General features: G+C 48.2%; 1 protein-coding gene across 2 annotated transcripts; it reads right to left on the bottom strand.

The window, feature by feature from the left end:
- Positions 1-110: 110 nt before the first annotated feature.
- On the bottom strand, positions 111-11,891 carry LOC148660404 (zinc finger protein RFP-like). 2 transcript variants are annotated; one of them, XM_088637792.1, is made up of 7 exons: positions 8,810-9,786; positions 8,136-8,713; positions 7,690-7,785; positions 6,709-6,942; positions 6,106-6,253; positions 5,395-5,421; positions 111-809 (listed from the first exon to the last, which is right to left on the bottom strand). In XM_088637792.1, exons 1-7 carry the CDS (start codon positions 8,850-8,852, stop codon positions 265-267), a joined length of 1,671 nt encoding a protein of 556 aa, XP_088493918.1. In that variant the 5' UTR covers positions 8,853-9,786; the 3' UTR covers positions 111-264. The 2 variants fall into 2 exon arrangements, with proteins under 2 accessions (XP_088493918.1, XP_088493917.1); XM_088637791.1 differs by lacking the exons at positions 111-809; positions 8,810-9,786 and adding exons at positions 11,307-11,486; positions 11,735-11,891 and having other exon boundaries at positions 3,754-5,421.
- Positions 11,892-15,464: the final 3,573 nt, after the last annotated feature.

The raw sequence follows: 15,464 nt of genomic DNA on the forward strand, positions 1-15,464 counted from the left end.
GTGACGGGTCGGGAGCTCGTGGGAAGGTTGCTGTTGCCAGGGGCAACCGCAGTACGCGAGTCGGACCCAAGCCAGGCAGGACAGTCGCTTGTGAAGAAAGACAACAGCTGTGACAGTATTTTACTGATTTACTGAAAGACATGATTAATGGAGAGACAATAGAAAATAGAGCAATAATATAGAATGAAAGTAGAACAGTTTGACACAAACGAGTAGAATAATTGTTTTCTCCAGGAGAGCCCCTCCCACAGGTAGTGTGCTGATTCAGTCTGTGTGACTGACAGGACAGATGATCAGTGGGGCTGAGTTTGTACCTCCCTGATGAAAACAGGGGCCGAAGAATGGAAAAAGTTTCTCAGTGAAGGAGGCAGTGAAGGTGTAGATATGAGACCTGTTGTCCACATTGTAAAAGGAGACCTGTCCCCCCTCATAGTCCACATACACCCCCACCTTCTGGGGCTTCTGGCTCAGGGGGAGGAGGACTGAGGAGTCATCAAGAGCCTTGTACTCATTCCCATTCCTCAGCCACACAGTCCAGTAACCATACTGGGGTCTCACTGTGATGCTCCCCTTCCTGTTGATGGACTCTCTGGCGACGCCTAAAACCCACTCAGTCTTCTTCCTCACCTCCACCTCCCAGTAGTGTCTCCCTGAGGTGATCCCATCCTTTCCCAGGACATTGACACAACGATCAAATCTCTCTGGATTGTCAGGGAGATCTTGTCGTTTCTTTCCATGTCTCAGTTGTTTCCCATCCTTAGACAGGATGAGACTGGGATGAGCTGTATTGGGGTCCAGAGTCACATCAGCTGTGGATCAGAGAGCAGACAGACAGGATGAAATGATCTGTATCTCGCTCCTCTCTCAGATGAAAGTACAGATGCAGGTGTCTAGAGTGTGTATCAGGATTCACACCAGCAGAAAGCTCACTGCAGTAAACTACAGTTCTGTTCAGTCTGCTGATTTCAGCTGGACTGGGCCTGCCTGTCCTGAGACACCCAGGGCATTCAGGGACAAAATAAAACTGATTTGTTGATACATTAATTACACAAAACCTGTTTTCCTCTTTTCCACTGTTCTGGTACAGTTTGCTCATGATGCCTGCAGTCACAGGTTCACATCACTGGTTTGGGTTGAACTCGTCTGCAGTCACTGGCGCTTGTTTGTGTGCAGCAGGTAAAAATAAAGAAAACATTTCAGAAAGTGTCAGTATTGTGTGGCCAGTGTGTAGTGGACATTACAGTGTGGACAGGACCGGTTCAGATGCTCTGGATGTGTTCTCATGTGACTGGAGAGACTGGGCAGGCGGACCTGTGGAAATGGGGTCTCCTGGGTTGATCAGGACAGACAGGCCCAGCCCGGCTGAGATGAGCTGTGAGCGTGTGCAGAGCTCTCACACTGCGAGAGTCTGGCTCCTGTGGGAGAAAGTGTCTTTAAATCTGAAGGAGACCTGATGATCCACTGTGTGCAGATCACATGGCTGAGGGCATCTCTATACTGATGGATACATTATTTCACAAGAAGAAAAATGATCAAACTGTCTTTTCATGGTTATTCTGGTTCCTCTCTATCAGTTAGATTGTAAAAGTCTCATTAAGACAAAATTCTCAGAAGCTGAAATTGCTGCCACTTCATTAACAATAACAGGGACCTGAGTCACACAGGCAGTAACTGCAAGCTTGTCTCCTCCTGCGCTGCTGAGGACAGTAATAAAAAGGATCTGTTGTTTGTGTGTGTTAAGAGCTGTCTGTCAGTGTATTTAACTCTGTCACCTGAATTAAGGCTGAAGTTGTCTTTACACAAGACAGGGGAACCCGAGAGAGAACAGACAAAGCTTGTGTGTGTCTTTTTTTCTTGTTCGTTACACACAAATCAGTGTAATACGTATGGAAACCTGAAAAACAGACATTGTGGGTCAGTTGTAACGAACTGACACAGCGCACTAACTGGAGCTCAGCCCCTGGTCAGCACACAGCTCCGTGTTAAACTAGCGCGTCAACTTCAGACCAAGAGCAACGAACTTGGCCACTGAAATCAGTCCGCAGCTCCGAGCTGAACCTGCTCTCCACTGCAACGAGCCCAGAGTGAGAGCTGCTGCCCTCTAGAGGTGACTGGAGTACAGGACTGACTCCCAGCGCCTCTTCACATGGGGAGACAGCTCAGTGTGGGACAGGCGGAGCTCTGGATCACAGGAGAATAGAGGGGAAACAACACCGGCACTACGGCAGGAAGTCATGTGTCCGTCGCTCAGAAAAGTATTGTAATGTTTAACTAAAACTGCTTTCCAGTTAAATCACATTTATTAATAATGAACTTTATTGATGTGTTTATTCATAAGAGTAATTTATTAAAAACTAATTTTATTATATCTATTAATGTATTTAATGTCTATTAATACAAGTAATTTATTAACAATGAAATTTATTGTACATCTTTATTAGTAGCTGTATGTAAAATATTTTGTATGTGACAGTGTTTTTCAGATATCCCAGGGAGTGAAGAGAATTGAAATTAAGAAAATATTTAGTGTGAGAGTGTTGAATGTGTTTTGTCTGGGTGGGAATTGAGCAGATCTTTTATTTTTTGTTGTGATGAGACTCTACAGTTGTATTTCTTAAGGGAAAGCAGGGATATTCAGAAATTGGGGGAACAGATATTAGCGTTATATATTCAAATGTAAAGGTTAAAGTAATAAAAATACTGTAATCACCATCTTTTTAAAAGTGATGATTTGTGTCAGTTCTAGATGAAGGCAGTCTGCAGGAATGGCTGTAAGAGCTGATGGAAGGACATCTGTGGATATTACTGCACTGAATGATTTAACCTCAATAACTTTCCTTTCTCGTTATGACATCAGTTTGCTGGACTAATAATTAATTTACCTCCAGATCTCACTGTTTTCACTGTTTGTATTTGTTGAGCCATGTGTTGGTGACCCTGCTCTTCAAGGCTCAGCTGTGTGAGTCTGCAGGTGTGTGTTCATGCTGAAGATCACGATGGTCAGGTACAGTATAACTCCTACAGGCAGCGCCTGGCTCAGACAGACTACAGAAGGAGAGAACCTGGCAGTTCTGCTGCAGACCAGTGAAGAGAGCTTTCCCTGGATGGCCAGGTGAGAGGATGGAGTCACTGGTACTGAACTCCTCTGTGCAGAACCGTGCGTCTCGAGAGCAGTGCCAGCAGGAAATGCCGAGTGGCCCTCAAGCTAATAGCAGCGAGGGGCCACACCTCCTCCTGGGTACCAGTGCAACAGCTCCAGAGCAGCCCAGAGTTACCATGGAGATACAGCAGGGAGCCCAGAGACTCTTCCTGAGCCAGGAGACACTGACCCACGGTGCGAGGGAGCAGCATCCTGAAACTGAGGACAGGGGCTCGGCCTTCAAGACCACAACAAAATCAGACAAAATGGTGGAGGAGCTTTCTCAGCGCAGCAAAGAGGGACTGAGAGAGGCAGAGCAGGGACAACCAAGGACTCTGCTACGAGAGTTTGCAGATGTGTTTGCTGGAAGAGAGGAAGACTGTACTCGTACAAACGAAGCTCAGTGCATCATTGACACTGGTGAAGCAAGACCCATCTGCATCCCTCCCCCCGCCTGGCCATCCGCAAGAGAGCCGAGGCAGAGGAAGCAGTCCGGGGTCTGACTGCAGCAGGGGAGATCGAGCCCTCTGACAGGCCCTGATCTCCCCCTGCAGAAGGACGCTTCACTGCTGGTCTGTACAGACTACAGGGACTCAACAACGTCACCAAGAAGGACTCTTGTCCCCTGAGCCACACTGACGAGGTGCTGGATTATGTCTCAGGGTAGCGCTGGTTCAGCTCTCTGGACCTGTACAGCAGCTACCGGCAAGTTGAGGTGCCCAGAGGTCAGGCCAGAGACTGCCTTCTCCAGAGGTCAGGGGCTGTGGCAACACACGCTCCAGCCTTCTGGACTGTGCCCTGCCCAGCCAGCTCTGAGCGGCTGATGGGAAGGGAGCTCAGTGGCGTGCCCAGGTCAGAGTGCCCGGTGTGCCTGGATGACCCTCATTCTCCAGGTCCTGGACAAGTGAAGAAAGGTCAGGGACCTCATGAGGAGGACAGGTCTCAAGACTCACTGAAGACATGAATCTCCTACAGCAAGAGACTCGTTTCCTGGGAGCTTCTGAGCCAGAAGGGGTCTCCACAGGCCCTAAAGAGGAGCCACAGTAAACTCCTGACCAGCCCCCCGGTCAGTTCAGGATGTGAGGAGTTTCATTGGACCGGCATCCTACTACTGCTGGTTTGACCCCTAGTTTGCTGACGTTGCTGAACTCCTTATATTTCTCACACATAGAGCAGCATCTTCCCTCTGGGGTGAAGACTGTCAATGTGCTTTTGAACAGCAAGAGCTGTCCTTGCAGAGTCTCCAGTGTTGGCCCAGCTGGACCCAGAGAGCCCATTTAACCCAGACACAGATACCAGCAGTGATGGCGTCTGTACTTGAGCCATGAGCTCAGCTGTGCTGAGAGAAACCACACACCCTGCTGCATTTTCACGAGAGGAGCTGCATACTGACCAGGGGAGGAGCTCAGAGTCAGCTGTCTTCAGGGAGGTGTGCCAGTGTTTAGGGATCTATAAGACTGGGAGACTCCAGTACATCCCCAGAGTGATGGGTTACTGCTTCAATCTGACACCTGCTACACAGCTCACTGCCGCCCACCAGAAGGACTGGGGCAGACACTCTAGACAGCTTGTTCCAGTCTCCCACCACTCTCTGTGTAAAGGTGTCTGTTCCAGAGCTCATCCTCCAGTGCCTGAGGCTGTGTGCCTGTGTCCAGTGTGGACTGGAGAGCAGTGGGTGTCCTTCAGTGGGACCGGCTGCTTCACTGTCACACCTCAATCTGGAGGAGCAGAGAGACAGACATCCTGTCTCTCTCCCTCTTCTCTGCTCTCATTTCACCCTCTTCCTCCCTTAACAAGTCCTTCCTCTCCTCTTAGTCTCTCACAGTAGTGAATTTCGAGCTCCTGTCTGACTGTTGTGTTCAGTGTCTTGTGTGTCTGCAGGCTCCTAGTTGTCAGTGTAGATTCTAGTTTACAGGTTTAACAGGATTACAATCCTCTGTTTCACAATGATGTAAAGGAGAACTGCAGTCCTGACACAGCGATGGGGTCTTCAATCTGTGTATTGGGGATCCCAAGACATGGGTCAGTGTTGGTGTCCCCACTGTGTGCCACAGTGTTGGGGTCCAATTCCTCATCAACCCTGATAAGCACAAAGCCCATCTGAGGGACTTTGCTCACAACATTAAACACATCAGCTGTGTATAAAGCAGGAGTTACAACATCTCCCCCTGTTAGAGTAAGAGCCTGTATTGACCCCTGTGACCCTGCTGTGACCTTTGTAAATGACAAGTTCCTGTCAGTGACAACAGACTCACCTGCATGTTTGCGAAGCCTCTCAAACTCTGCAAACAGAGAGAAAGATGTTAGAGAGCTGAGAGCACATTCCTGCTGGAGTCTGGTCTCCAGGTGTGCAGTGTTGTGTGTTGTAGTGCTGTGCTGATCTCTCAGGCAGGACAGTAACACACAGGAGTGTGTTGTCTGGCCAGTGGAGCTGTGGGTCTGTAAGAGACACTGACAGCTCATCCAGCTGCACTGGAACAAACTACTGATCCTGAAGAAAACCCCACTAATCTGTCAGATTTTGATGGAAAAACACAGTCATGAGGATCTTGTGTCCAGATACAGTCAGGGGGAGGTGAGTAAAGTATAAATATGAATTTGAAGGTAAACATGATTACAATGCGCATCTATTATGAGTTAAATTATGACAAGATAAAATCTATAAATCAATTAATGACCATGATATGAAAAATTGAAATAAAAACATCAAATAAATATAGTGTGAAATAAAAAGTTCCTAACTGATACTTAAACACTTTAAGTTTTTGATTTTATTTTGTTGATACTAAGGAAAGCTGAATATAAATATGATAAAATAAAACTTTGAATTTGAATTAAATGAAAAGCTAATCTTTAAATCAATTATGAACCATGAAATAAAAAACTTACATTTTCTAATTGACATTAAAACAGTGATGTTTTTATTATTTTGTTGAATCAGTAAGGAAAGGGAGTGAAACACAAACCTTCCTCTGAGAGCCTCTTGACTTCCTCTCTGAGTCTGTCCTCCAGCTGACACACAGCCCTCCTCAGAGCCCCCAGACAGAGATCAGGGTGAACAGTGATGTCAGACCAGTCCTTGGGGTGTGGAGGGGAGCACAGGGAGGAGAAACTCTACAGCAGGAGAGACTCAGAGTCATGGGGGGTCACAGCCCTCTAAGGCAATAAGTCACCTGTGAGTCTGAAACCTAGAGCCCAGTATAGATCACTAAGAGTCACACAGTGAGCTCTCTCTGCTCTCTGTAGATACTGTATCTTCTCTCTACAGTGTGTGCTGACCTGTAGGACTCTCTGCTCTCTGTAGATACTGTATCTGCTCTCTACAGTGTGTGCTGACCTGTAGTACTCTCTGCTCTCTGTAGATACTGTTTCTGCTCTCTACAGTGTGTGCTGACCTGTAGGACTCTCTGCTCTCTGTAGATAATGTATCTGCTCTCTACAGTGTGTGCTGACCTGTAGGACTCCCTGCTCTCTGTAGATACTGTATCTGCTCTCTACAGTGTGTGCTGACCTGTAGGACTCTCTGCTCTCTGTAGATACTGTATCTGCTCTCTACAGTGTGTGCTGACCTGTAGGAAGTGGATGTGGTCCTCAGTGTGGGAGAGCTGCTCCAGCTCAGTGTTTCTCCTCTTTAGCTCAGTGATTTCCTGCTCCAGCTCTTTAATGATCCCTTCAGCCCTCCTCTCTGCTGCTCTCTGCTTCTCCTCAATCAGCTCGATGAGCTCAGCCTGGATTCTCTCAGTGGAGTTTTGAAGAGCAGTGAAGACCTGCACACTGTCCACAATCTCTCTTTCTGCAGAGCTCTGAGGAGACACCAGGAGACTTCTTGAGTTAACAGGAATAAAAAAAATATTATTGAAATGCGAGAGTGAACAAATTAATTGCTAGTACATTAATTGTTTCAGTTCAAAAGAGAAGAGAAACACTTCACACACTATGTTGGTCACTCCACTCCTGGGTGACAGAATATCTCATCCGTTAACTGGATAATGACTTTTTTATTATCTTCCTAACTGTCCTCTCTGTCAGGGAACCGATCAGTAGAATAGGAGGATCCTTATGCGTAACCATGAATCCCACAGAATCCAAAAGACGTAATCTAGGGGCTTGGTCAATTAGGGAGGCAATGAGTCCGGTAACAAGAGAAATCCAAAAGGTAGGAGCAAAGGTTTGGTACCAGGAGATCAATCAAAAGGCTTGGAAAGGCGCACAAGAGAGTTCTGCAGGAGGCTTCTCAACAGTGAGCAAGGGTTGCTGTGTGAGGGAACTCTAAATACTGAAGGGAAAGGGACGTGGTTGGATAATTGGTCCGGGAGTGAGAATTTGTGGAATCTGGTGCCTGTGGGAATGTGATGGGTTCAATTGGGAATGAGATTGTGAAACAGTGGGTTTGGGAATGCAACAGTGTTTGTGAGGAAGAGTGTGGGGCATGACAGGAATAGAACAGCGTTTGCACTCAGTCTTCCTAAGTGTCCTCTCTCTGTGCAGAGAACAGTGACCCCAGCACTGAGCCCTGCAGTACCCCACTCAGAAGGATTGACAGGACTCACATTGCTGAGCTCCACTGCCTGTTTGATCTCCTCCACCTTCTTCAGTCTGTCCTGGATCATCTGTTGTACTTCTGCCTCAGTCTTCCTCAGCTGTGTCTGTGGACAAACAGGGAAACAGAGACACTGAAGTCACTGCTGCTGGTGCACTAACACTGCACAACAGACTCTCACACTGATGCTGGGCTGGACAACAGACTCTCACACTGATGCTGGGCTGGACAACAGACTCTCACACTGATGCTGGGCTGGACAACAGACTCTCACACTGAACTGGGCTGGACAACAGGCTCTTACACCAGGGAAGTTGTGCTAAGATACCACCAGTTTCTGAAGGAATTGATCATAGCCACTGATCCATATTCTAATGATTATACTAATTTAATTCACAATAATTTTAAATTATTTTAAAATTTAAATTTTAAATTAATATATAACCATAAACCCACCTTTTTTACTCCACATTCCTGCTCTAAAGGGACAGTGCTGTGTGTCCTGTGGTCTGACTCAGTGCAGAACTGACAAACACAGGTCTGGTCAGTCCTGCAGAACAGCTCCAGGAGTCTCTCATGCTTCTCACACAGCCTGTCCTCAAGGCTCATCACAGGCTCAATCAGTCTGTGCTTCTTCAATGTTGTGACTCTCAGATGAGGCTCCATGTGAGTCTCACAGTAAGAGGCCAGACAGACCAGACAGGATTTCACAGCCTTGAGTTTTCTCCCAGTGCAGAAATCACAGGACACTTCTCCAGGGTTAGCACAAAGTCCTTCATCACTGCTGACTCTGGTCCTCTTGAAGTGCTCAGTGATTTCTGCCAGACTTCTGTTCACACGGAGATCAGGTCTTCTGTAAAATGTCTCCTTACACATTGGACACTGACACACATCACTGCTGTCCCAGTATCCTCCAATACAGGCCAGGCAGAAGCTGTGTCCACATGGAGTGGACACTGGGCTGGTGAATGTGTCCAGACAGATAGAGCACAGGAACTGCTCTTCAGACAGGACACTGCTGGGTGAGGCCATTCCTGAGCAGAAACAGAGACGATCAGAGGAGAAGATCAGCACCATCTCAATACAACACAAACAGCAAAAAGTACAGGTGAGTAACTCCAGTCACACACCAAACAACACAGCAGAAGAAAGAAAACTTCCTCTCTCTCCCATCTGGGCCAGCCTGAATCCCCTGAGCCCCCAGTGTTATGATGTGTTTTTCAGGACCCTTTGCAGAATCCGGAGGGGAGTGAACAGACACGGGGAGGAGAAGAGGAACTGGGCTGGTAGACGAACTGGGGGGCGTGACGAAGGTGCTCAGGTGCTCGGGGGGGTGACGAAGGTGCTCAGGTGCTCGGGGGGCGTGACGAAGGTGCTCAGGTGCTCGGGGGGCGTGACGAAGGTGCTCAGGTGCTCGGGGGGCGATACGAAGGTGCTCAGGTGCTCGGGGGGCGATACGAAGGTGCTCAGGTGCTCGGGGGGCGTGACGAAGGTGCTCAGGTGCTCAGGGGGCGATACGAAGGTGCTCAGGTGCTCTTCATGCCCTTCATGGGGAGGGATTACAATCGTGACACCCAGGGACCATCTGACAGGACAGAATACTGCAGTACAGGAAACCCCAGACTGGACTGACTGGGAGCTTTAACTGGGGAGAACAGCACTCTGGAAACTGAAGTCTGAATCAGAAACAAAACTGAAAGTTAATTCTCCCGCCAAACACAACTTCCTGCAAGAGCAGCAGATACAGTGTCTCTTCAACAGCTCCTCCCGTCCCTAAATCCTCAGCACACTCCTCCAGCACAGAGGAACAGGCTGCCTGCTGTCCAGACCTGTCCCAGTCCTCAGCACAGCAGCTCTGCTCTCTATTGTAGTGAAGGAGCCTGCAGTGTCAGAGCTGAAGCTGCAGGAGAGAGAGTCCAGCTCCAGCTCCAGCCTTTCCCTCCCTGAGCTCTTTATTCCCTCTGTCCTTTCCCTCCTCTGCCAGTCAGACACACCGCAGCTCAGTCCTCCTCACACAGGGCCAGGGCTCCAGTCCAGCAGGTGCTCATGTCTTCATGAAGAGGAAACAGGGCAGCAGCTCTGTTTTGTTGTGTGTGCTGTAGTGTGTGTCTATTGTCATTGATCAGAAAGACTTGTTGAACCAAGTGTACCTGGATTATTATTCTTTTCACTACAGCTGTTCCAGAGAACAAAGAAATCATGTTCCTGTAGTTCTCCCAGCCGCTCGGGGAGATTCTGGAGAATCTCTTACAAGCTGACTCAGCCAGTTCCTTATCTTCACTTCACCAGTTTCGTTCCCCCATTGGCAACAATACTGTCACGCCCAGTACACCTAGAGGGCGCTCTGCTGCTCTCCTGTTCCCAGTCCCTGTGATTATTCTTGTCTTTCAGGTGTGTCTTGTTGTGTAGCCTGTTTACTTCCTGTTTCTGCTCTGCTCTTCGCTCAGCGTTGAGGTTCGGATGTCCTGAGAACCGCCTGGCACCAGGTCGCCCCACGTCCGCTACCTGAGGGCCTAGGTTTCTATACGGCTTCTCCTGAACAGCTGAGCCCGGCTAACCCCCGTCTCGCCTCTACGCATAGGGTCTTCTTCACTGTTACGACCCCAAGTGTCTAGGGGTAATGGGGTGTAACATTTAGGATAATTCTTTTGGAAGCAGGGGGGTTTTGGTGAGGAAGACTAGGAAGTGTGATAACAAGGGTAAGGAACTAGAGTGGTGCCAAAGAAAAGAAAACAAACAAAATGGAGCTGGCTAGGACAGTGAGGGAAAGCTAACCTGACTACAAAAGAAAACCCGAAACACACGGTCTTCGGCGTCTTCAACACCCTAGCTAACCTGCACTGACTACCCAAAACCCTACAAGACAAACGGCACTCACCTGTACTAACTAGTGTACAAATACAAAATCAAGTGTGTAAGTGTACCCAACAACCTAAACTAACCTTATATACAAAAGTTCACACAAAAACACAAGTGAACCAGGAAGACAAATAAGGGAAAACAAGAGTAATAAACAGGAGCAGGGTACAAAAGAACACAAACGTTGAACATGTAACACTGGGGCAAGGAAATGGCAAAACAAGGATGAACACACAAACAAACGAAAGTACAAAGATACTACCGTAAAACCAACAAAACAACAAAGCCGAAGCTATACGAAAATACACACACACAAAGCAAAACAAACCAACAAACGAAGCGGAAGCAATAACCAGAAGCGAAGCAAAGCGATAACCAAAACCAAACAGGACCAAAGTCAAACAAAAGGCCTCTCTTTGCTGAAAACCTCCATGTTATATAGTGAATAAAATGTGTTCTGATTGGCTGAGGGCTGATTGATGATGACATCATACTGAAACAGTGGTGTGATGGTTGGCCAATGGGGAAGGGAGAACAATCAAGGGTCAGCAGTGTGGACATAACAGAAAAAACACACACAGAACACACACTGGGACGTAACATTCACACTCATGCCATTCCACAGTTCGTCCCTTCAGACATCCCTGACAAGTACTGTACAAGCTGCACACAGACAGAGCCCAGGAGCTGGGCTCAGGGCTCCAGTGCTGGAAGGCTGCAGTGTTAAACACTGTGACACTGCTCTGTCCAGCAGCACTTACTACTGACCTGAATTCAACCTGCAGCACAAGGTCCAGAAATACACAGCGTCCTGGACAGCAACACTCACAGCAGGTTCACACCCACCTGTCTCTTTCCTGGCAGGAGGATAATTACAGTCCAGATCGTGGAGAAAACTTTTATGTTTCTAGTTTTCACGGAAGTTGCTCACAGAGAGATGCTGTTCAACTACAGGAAACACAAAGTGAAATAGAAACCTTCAGGAAAGACAGGAAATATATTTTTTTATCTATTTGTCTGCCGTCAGAGTCGATACATTGAAAAAAAGGAGAAAACTCAAACATTTGACACCATCAGGTTATGATTCACAACAATAAGTCGTCTGTTTAGTGACTAACTGTCTGAGTGTACAGGACAGCAGCTAACCCTGCAGCACACTGTGCTGTTAACTGCTCGGAGACAGACAGGATACTTACACACTGGACAACCTGCTCCTGCTGCTCTGAGCTCCTCTCTCTCTTGTTCTGAAAGAAATATTTGAGTATCTGAGGCCTCTTAATAACTAGATTTGAAAAAGGATCTGTTCACCTCAACTCTCCCACCCTGTTTACCAGAGTAATGAAATATTTTCACTTTCTGTTCTCAGTGAAACACAGAGAGGAGTGCAGGAGAGGATTCTGGGAAACTGGGCTGTGGCGGCATGTTGTGCTGTAGTCATGTGACTCACAGCTCTGTGTTCAAGGACATTTCTGTGGAAATAAGAATATTAACACTCATATCAGTATACCACCCTGGAGCCCCTCTCTCCTTGTCCACAGACTGTGAGACGGCAGCTCCTCTCTCCCTGAAAGGAGCCTCACAGACAAGATGAGTTCACTTCAGATGAACAGATGGCAGATGGCTGTGTGGTGGCTCATTTCTCAGGCCCCATGAAAGGCTCCCAGTGTGCTGCAGGGAGCAGAGGGGCTGTTCAAGCAGGACTGAGCTGAGGCACTGCTGCTGCAGGAGTGAGGCAGCGGCGTATCGTCTCCCCACAGCTGAGAGAGACAGGGAGCACAGGCTGAGTCCACAGGCCCCTGGTCTCCCATCCGCACAGACAGGAGCTCTCTCAGCACGAGGGGAGAGGAGCCAGCAGACCTGCGCTGCCATGTCAGGGACATGAGAGCTGTTCACACACAGGCTGCACCCGGTCAGCTGGGACAGCCAGTGAAGATCTGGTGCTCAGTGAAGAGTGAGAGTGAAGAGTGGAGATGCAGTGGAAACGTGAGGAGAGAGAAGTGGGAGACACAGAGTGAACTGGATTGAATCCTCAAGTGTCCAGAGAGGGAAGAGTTGGGGAGAAGAGTCAAGAGAAGAGCAGAAGAGGAAGAGGACGACTGTGCAGTCTTTTCTGACACCAGTTCTGGTCACACTTCTGTATCCAAGGACATTTCTGTTACTTGTTTACTTACCACTTACTTACTAAAGGGTTACTAAAGTGTTGCAGCGGGCCGAGAGTGTGGACAACGCGCCGTGCTGTCCCCCGGTCCCCAGGCAGTGCACGAGGATCGCTTTGTTCCGGGCGTCCGGCACGTTTGTGAGCTCAGGTGCAGCCCAGTGAGTCCTGAAGGAGTCCAGCCAGCGAGTCCAGGGCGCTGGAGGCTCAACAGGTCAAGTGAGGAACGGGGGGGCAGTGGGAGTGAAGACTCCTTCCTCGCCGCCAGTGTGACACCGAGGAAGACCAGGGACTGAGACGTCCGCTCTTCATTGTGCAGAACTCGTAACTGACACCCGCCAAGGCACGTCAGTACCGTAAAGAGGTAACCCCCAAACCCCAAGCGCAGCAGCGTCGTAACCCCCAAACGAACTCTGTGCGCGATATATCAGTGTTCCTCTGCTGAAGCCGCAGTCGAGATATATTTTGGAATTTGCGTGCACCAGGGTGCAGTTACTTGTTGGGAGATCGTGATGTTGTCGTCTACAGCTCTCCTGAATGAAGACCCGCAGCACCTGAAGGGCTCTTCCAGCAGATCCACAAGGCAGGACTGGCAGTAAAAGCAGCGGAGAGCTCTTCATCACGGAAGGAGGTGTTGTTCCTGGGGTATGTTGTCAGCAGTGGGGTGTTGGAGCACCAGGTACACAAGATCAAGGCCTTGCTTGACAAACTGCAGCCAGCCCGGAGAAAACAAGTCTGATCCTCCTTCGGACTCGTGGGCTGGTACCGCAGGTTTCTTCCCAGAGTCTCCCACAGATCTGACCAGAAAGACAGCGAGGAACAGAGCCTCTTCTGGACTGAAGCATGAGTGAGCAGTTACTGACTGGAAAGGGGAATTGTGTGCAGACCCAGGGCGGCAGTGTCTGGATTCTGACTTGCCATTCGTGGTCCAGACTGTGTTGCTGCAGGGAGAGGGGAGAACAGGAGGCCCATCCTGTAGATCAGCAGGAAACTCTTCCCCTGTGCCTGCAGGTCTACTGTGGGATTTCAGTGCCCAGCAGTAAAGTGGGCTCTGGGCACTTTGCAGTATTACCTGTCAGGGAAGAATCTCCTTGAGACTGACCACCGAGCTGTCAAATGGTCACACCGTACGAAAGACAACAGCGCTCATGTGTCACAGTGGTACTTGTCTCCACAGCCTTTCAAGTGTAGAGTCCAGTACAGGACAGGAATTAAACCAGTTCGAGGACTTCAAGAGGGGTGAGGGGGTGAGACACTTTGGATCTCGTCCCCGAAAATTCATCTAGAAGCACTTTAAAGAGCCGCAGTTTTACCTTGTGGTGAAGTCGCAGTCGGGATATATTTTGGAATCTGTGTGTGATGACTTGTGAGGTCCATGCCAGTACCATAACACAGTGAAAGGGGAAAGCGGAACACATTCCCAGGGCGATCAACAAGTCTAGCATCAAGGTTTCATGTAAATTCTAGCAAAATCGTAGGTCGTACTGGTTTCAGCGCTGTGCCATGTGATCATAATCACACGACACGTAACGATTCCTCTGAAGAGTTTCAGCCCCTGTTGTAAGAACACAGTGGACTCTTCCAGCAGAGGGGACTGGGAAAGGGACAAGTCAGGATGGAGAAGAAAGGAGATAATTCAGTTTATCCCACACGGACTGAGAGGGACAGACTGAGATAAAGAGAGGACTGTATTCTGTGATTGTGGATTACCACTGTGACAGGCTTTCTGTCATTTTCTGTGGGCCATTTTTGTAAATATTTATTATATATAATATATATATATTAGTTATAGAGAGTGGAGAACCTCTCACTCTCTATAACTACCATTTTTAATTTTATCTAAGCAACTTTTGGGGTGTCCCACTTCCAGAAGGATGCAGGGAGGGGCAACACATGGTTGGTGACAGCACCCCCACTAATATCAATACTATATTTTTATTATCATTTAAATTGCAGGTATATCATTACCTGAACCCATGTTCCACAGTAAGTATAAACCTGACCATAGTTTCAGTTTTCATTTACAGTGTAGCTGAACACAGAAGATACAGAAATACATTTTAAAGAAGCAGTTGCTTGAGGAACTGATAGAAACTCTAATTTCATGCATGTTTCTGATGAAGCACTCATTCATTCAATGCTTTTTAGACAAATTGATTTACTGAGTTTTTGGATGGTTGCTCAAACTCTAGGGTTAGAAAAATTGCAAAGTATTGACTTTAGTTGTAGTTGGAGTCCTCATGGCTTAAAAGGGACAGTGTGATAAATGCTTTGAAAAAACTTTAAATTTTATTCTAGCAGAATGTAGATTTTATCCTGAGAGAAACAACTACAGTACGTTACATACAGTATTTCCCAGGTAACCACTGTTCCAGTATTTGAATTATAAACCAAAACCCCTTTAATACACACAGGATCCACAACACAACAGTCTGTCTAACTGCCCACTGGACACCACTTATCCACCAGAGCCCCTCGCTCACAGAACAGCACCAGAACCCCACGGACCCAGTTACCAAACCCAGTGTCCCAAAGGTGCAGTCCAGCAGTGTTACTCTCTCGAACCCAGGCCTGCTCAGTGAGCTGGTGTGCCTCCTTCCACCAGGGTGAAGGAGCCCAGTGTCCTCTGGAGGTCTTCAGCTTCCTCTTCAGTCCCAGCTGTCCTGAACACCGTGTCCCTCACGCTCCCCCTCCAAGCCCAGTGTTGGGTAGGGGGGAGGAAGATGATGCTGGCCTCTTCCTCCTCTGCTGTCTGTGGAGTCCTGGTGTTC

This window comes from Lepisosteus platostomus, chromosome 6 (assembly GCF_059453375.1).
Source record: "Lepisosteus platostomus isolate fLepPlt1 chromosome 6, fLepPlt1.hap1, whole genome shotgun sequence".
Taxonomy (NCBI): Eukaryota; Metazoa; Chordata; class Actinopteri; order Semionotiformes; family Lepisosteidae; genus Lepisosteus; species Lepisosteus platostomus.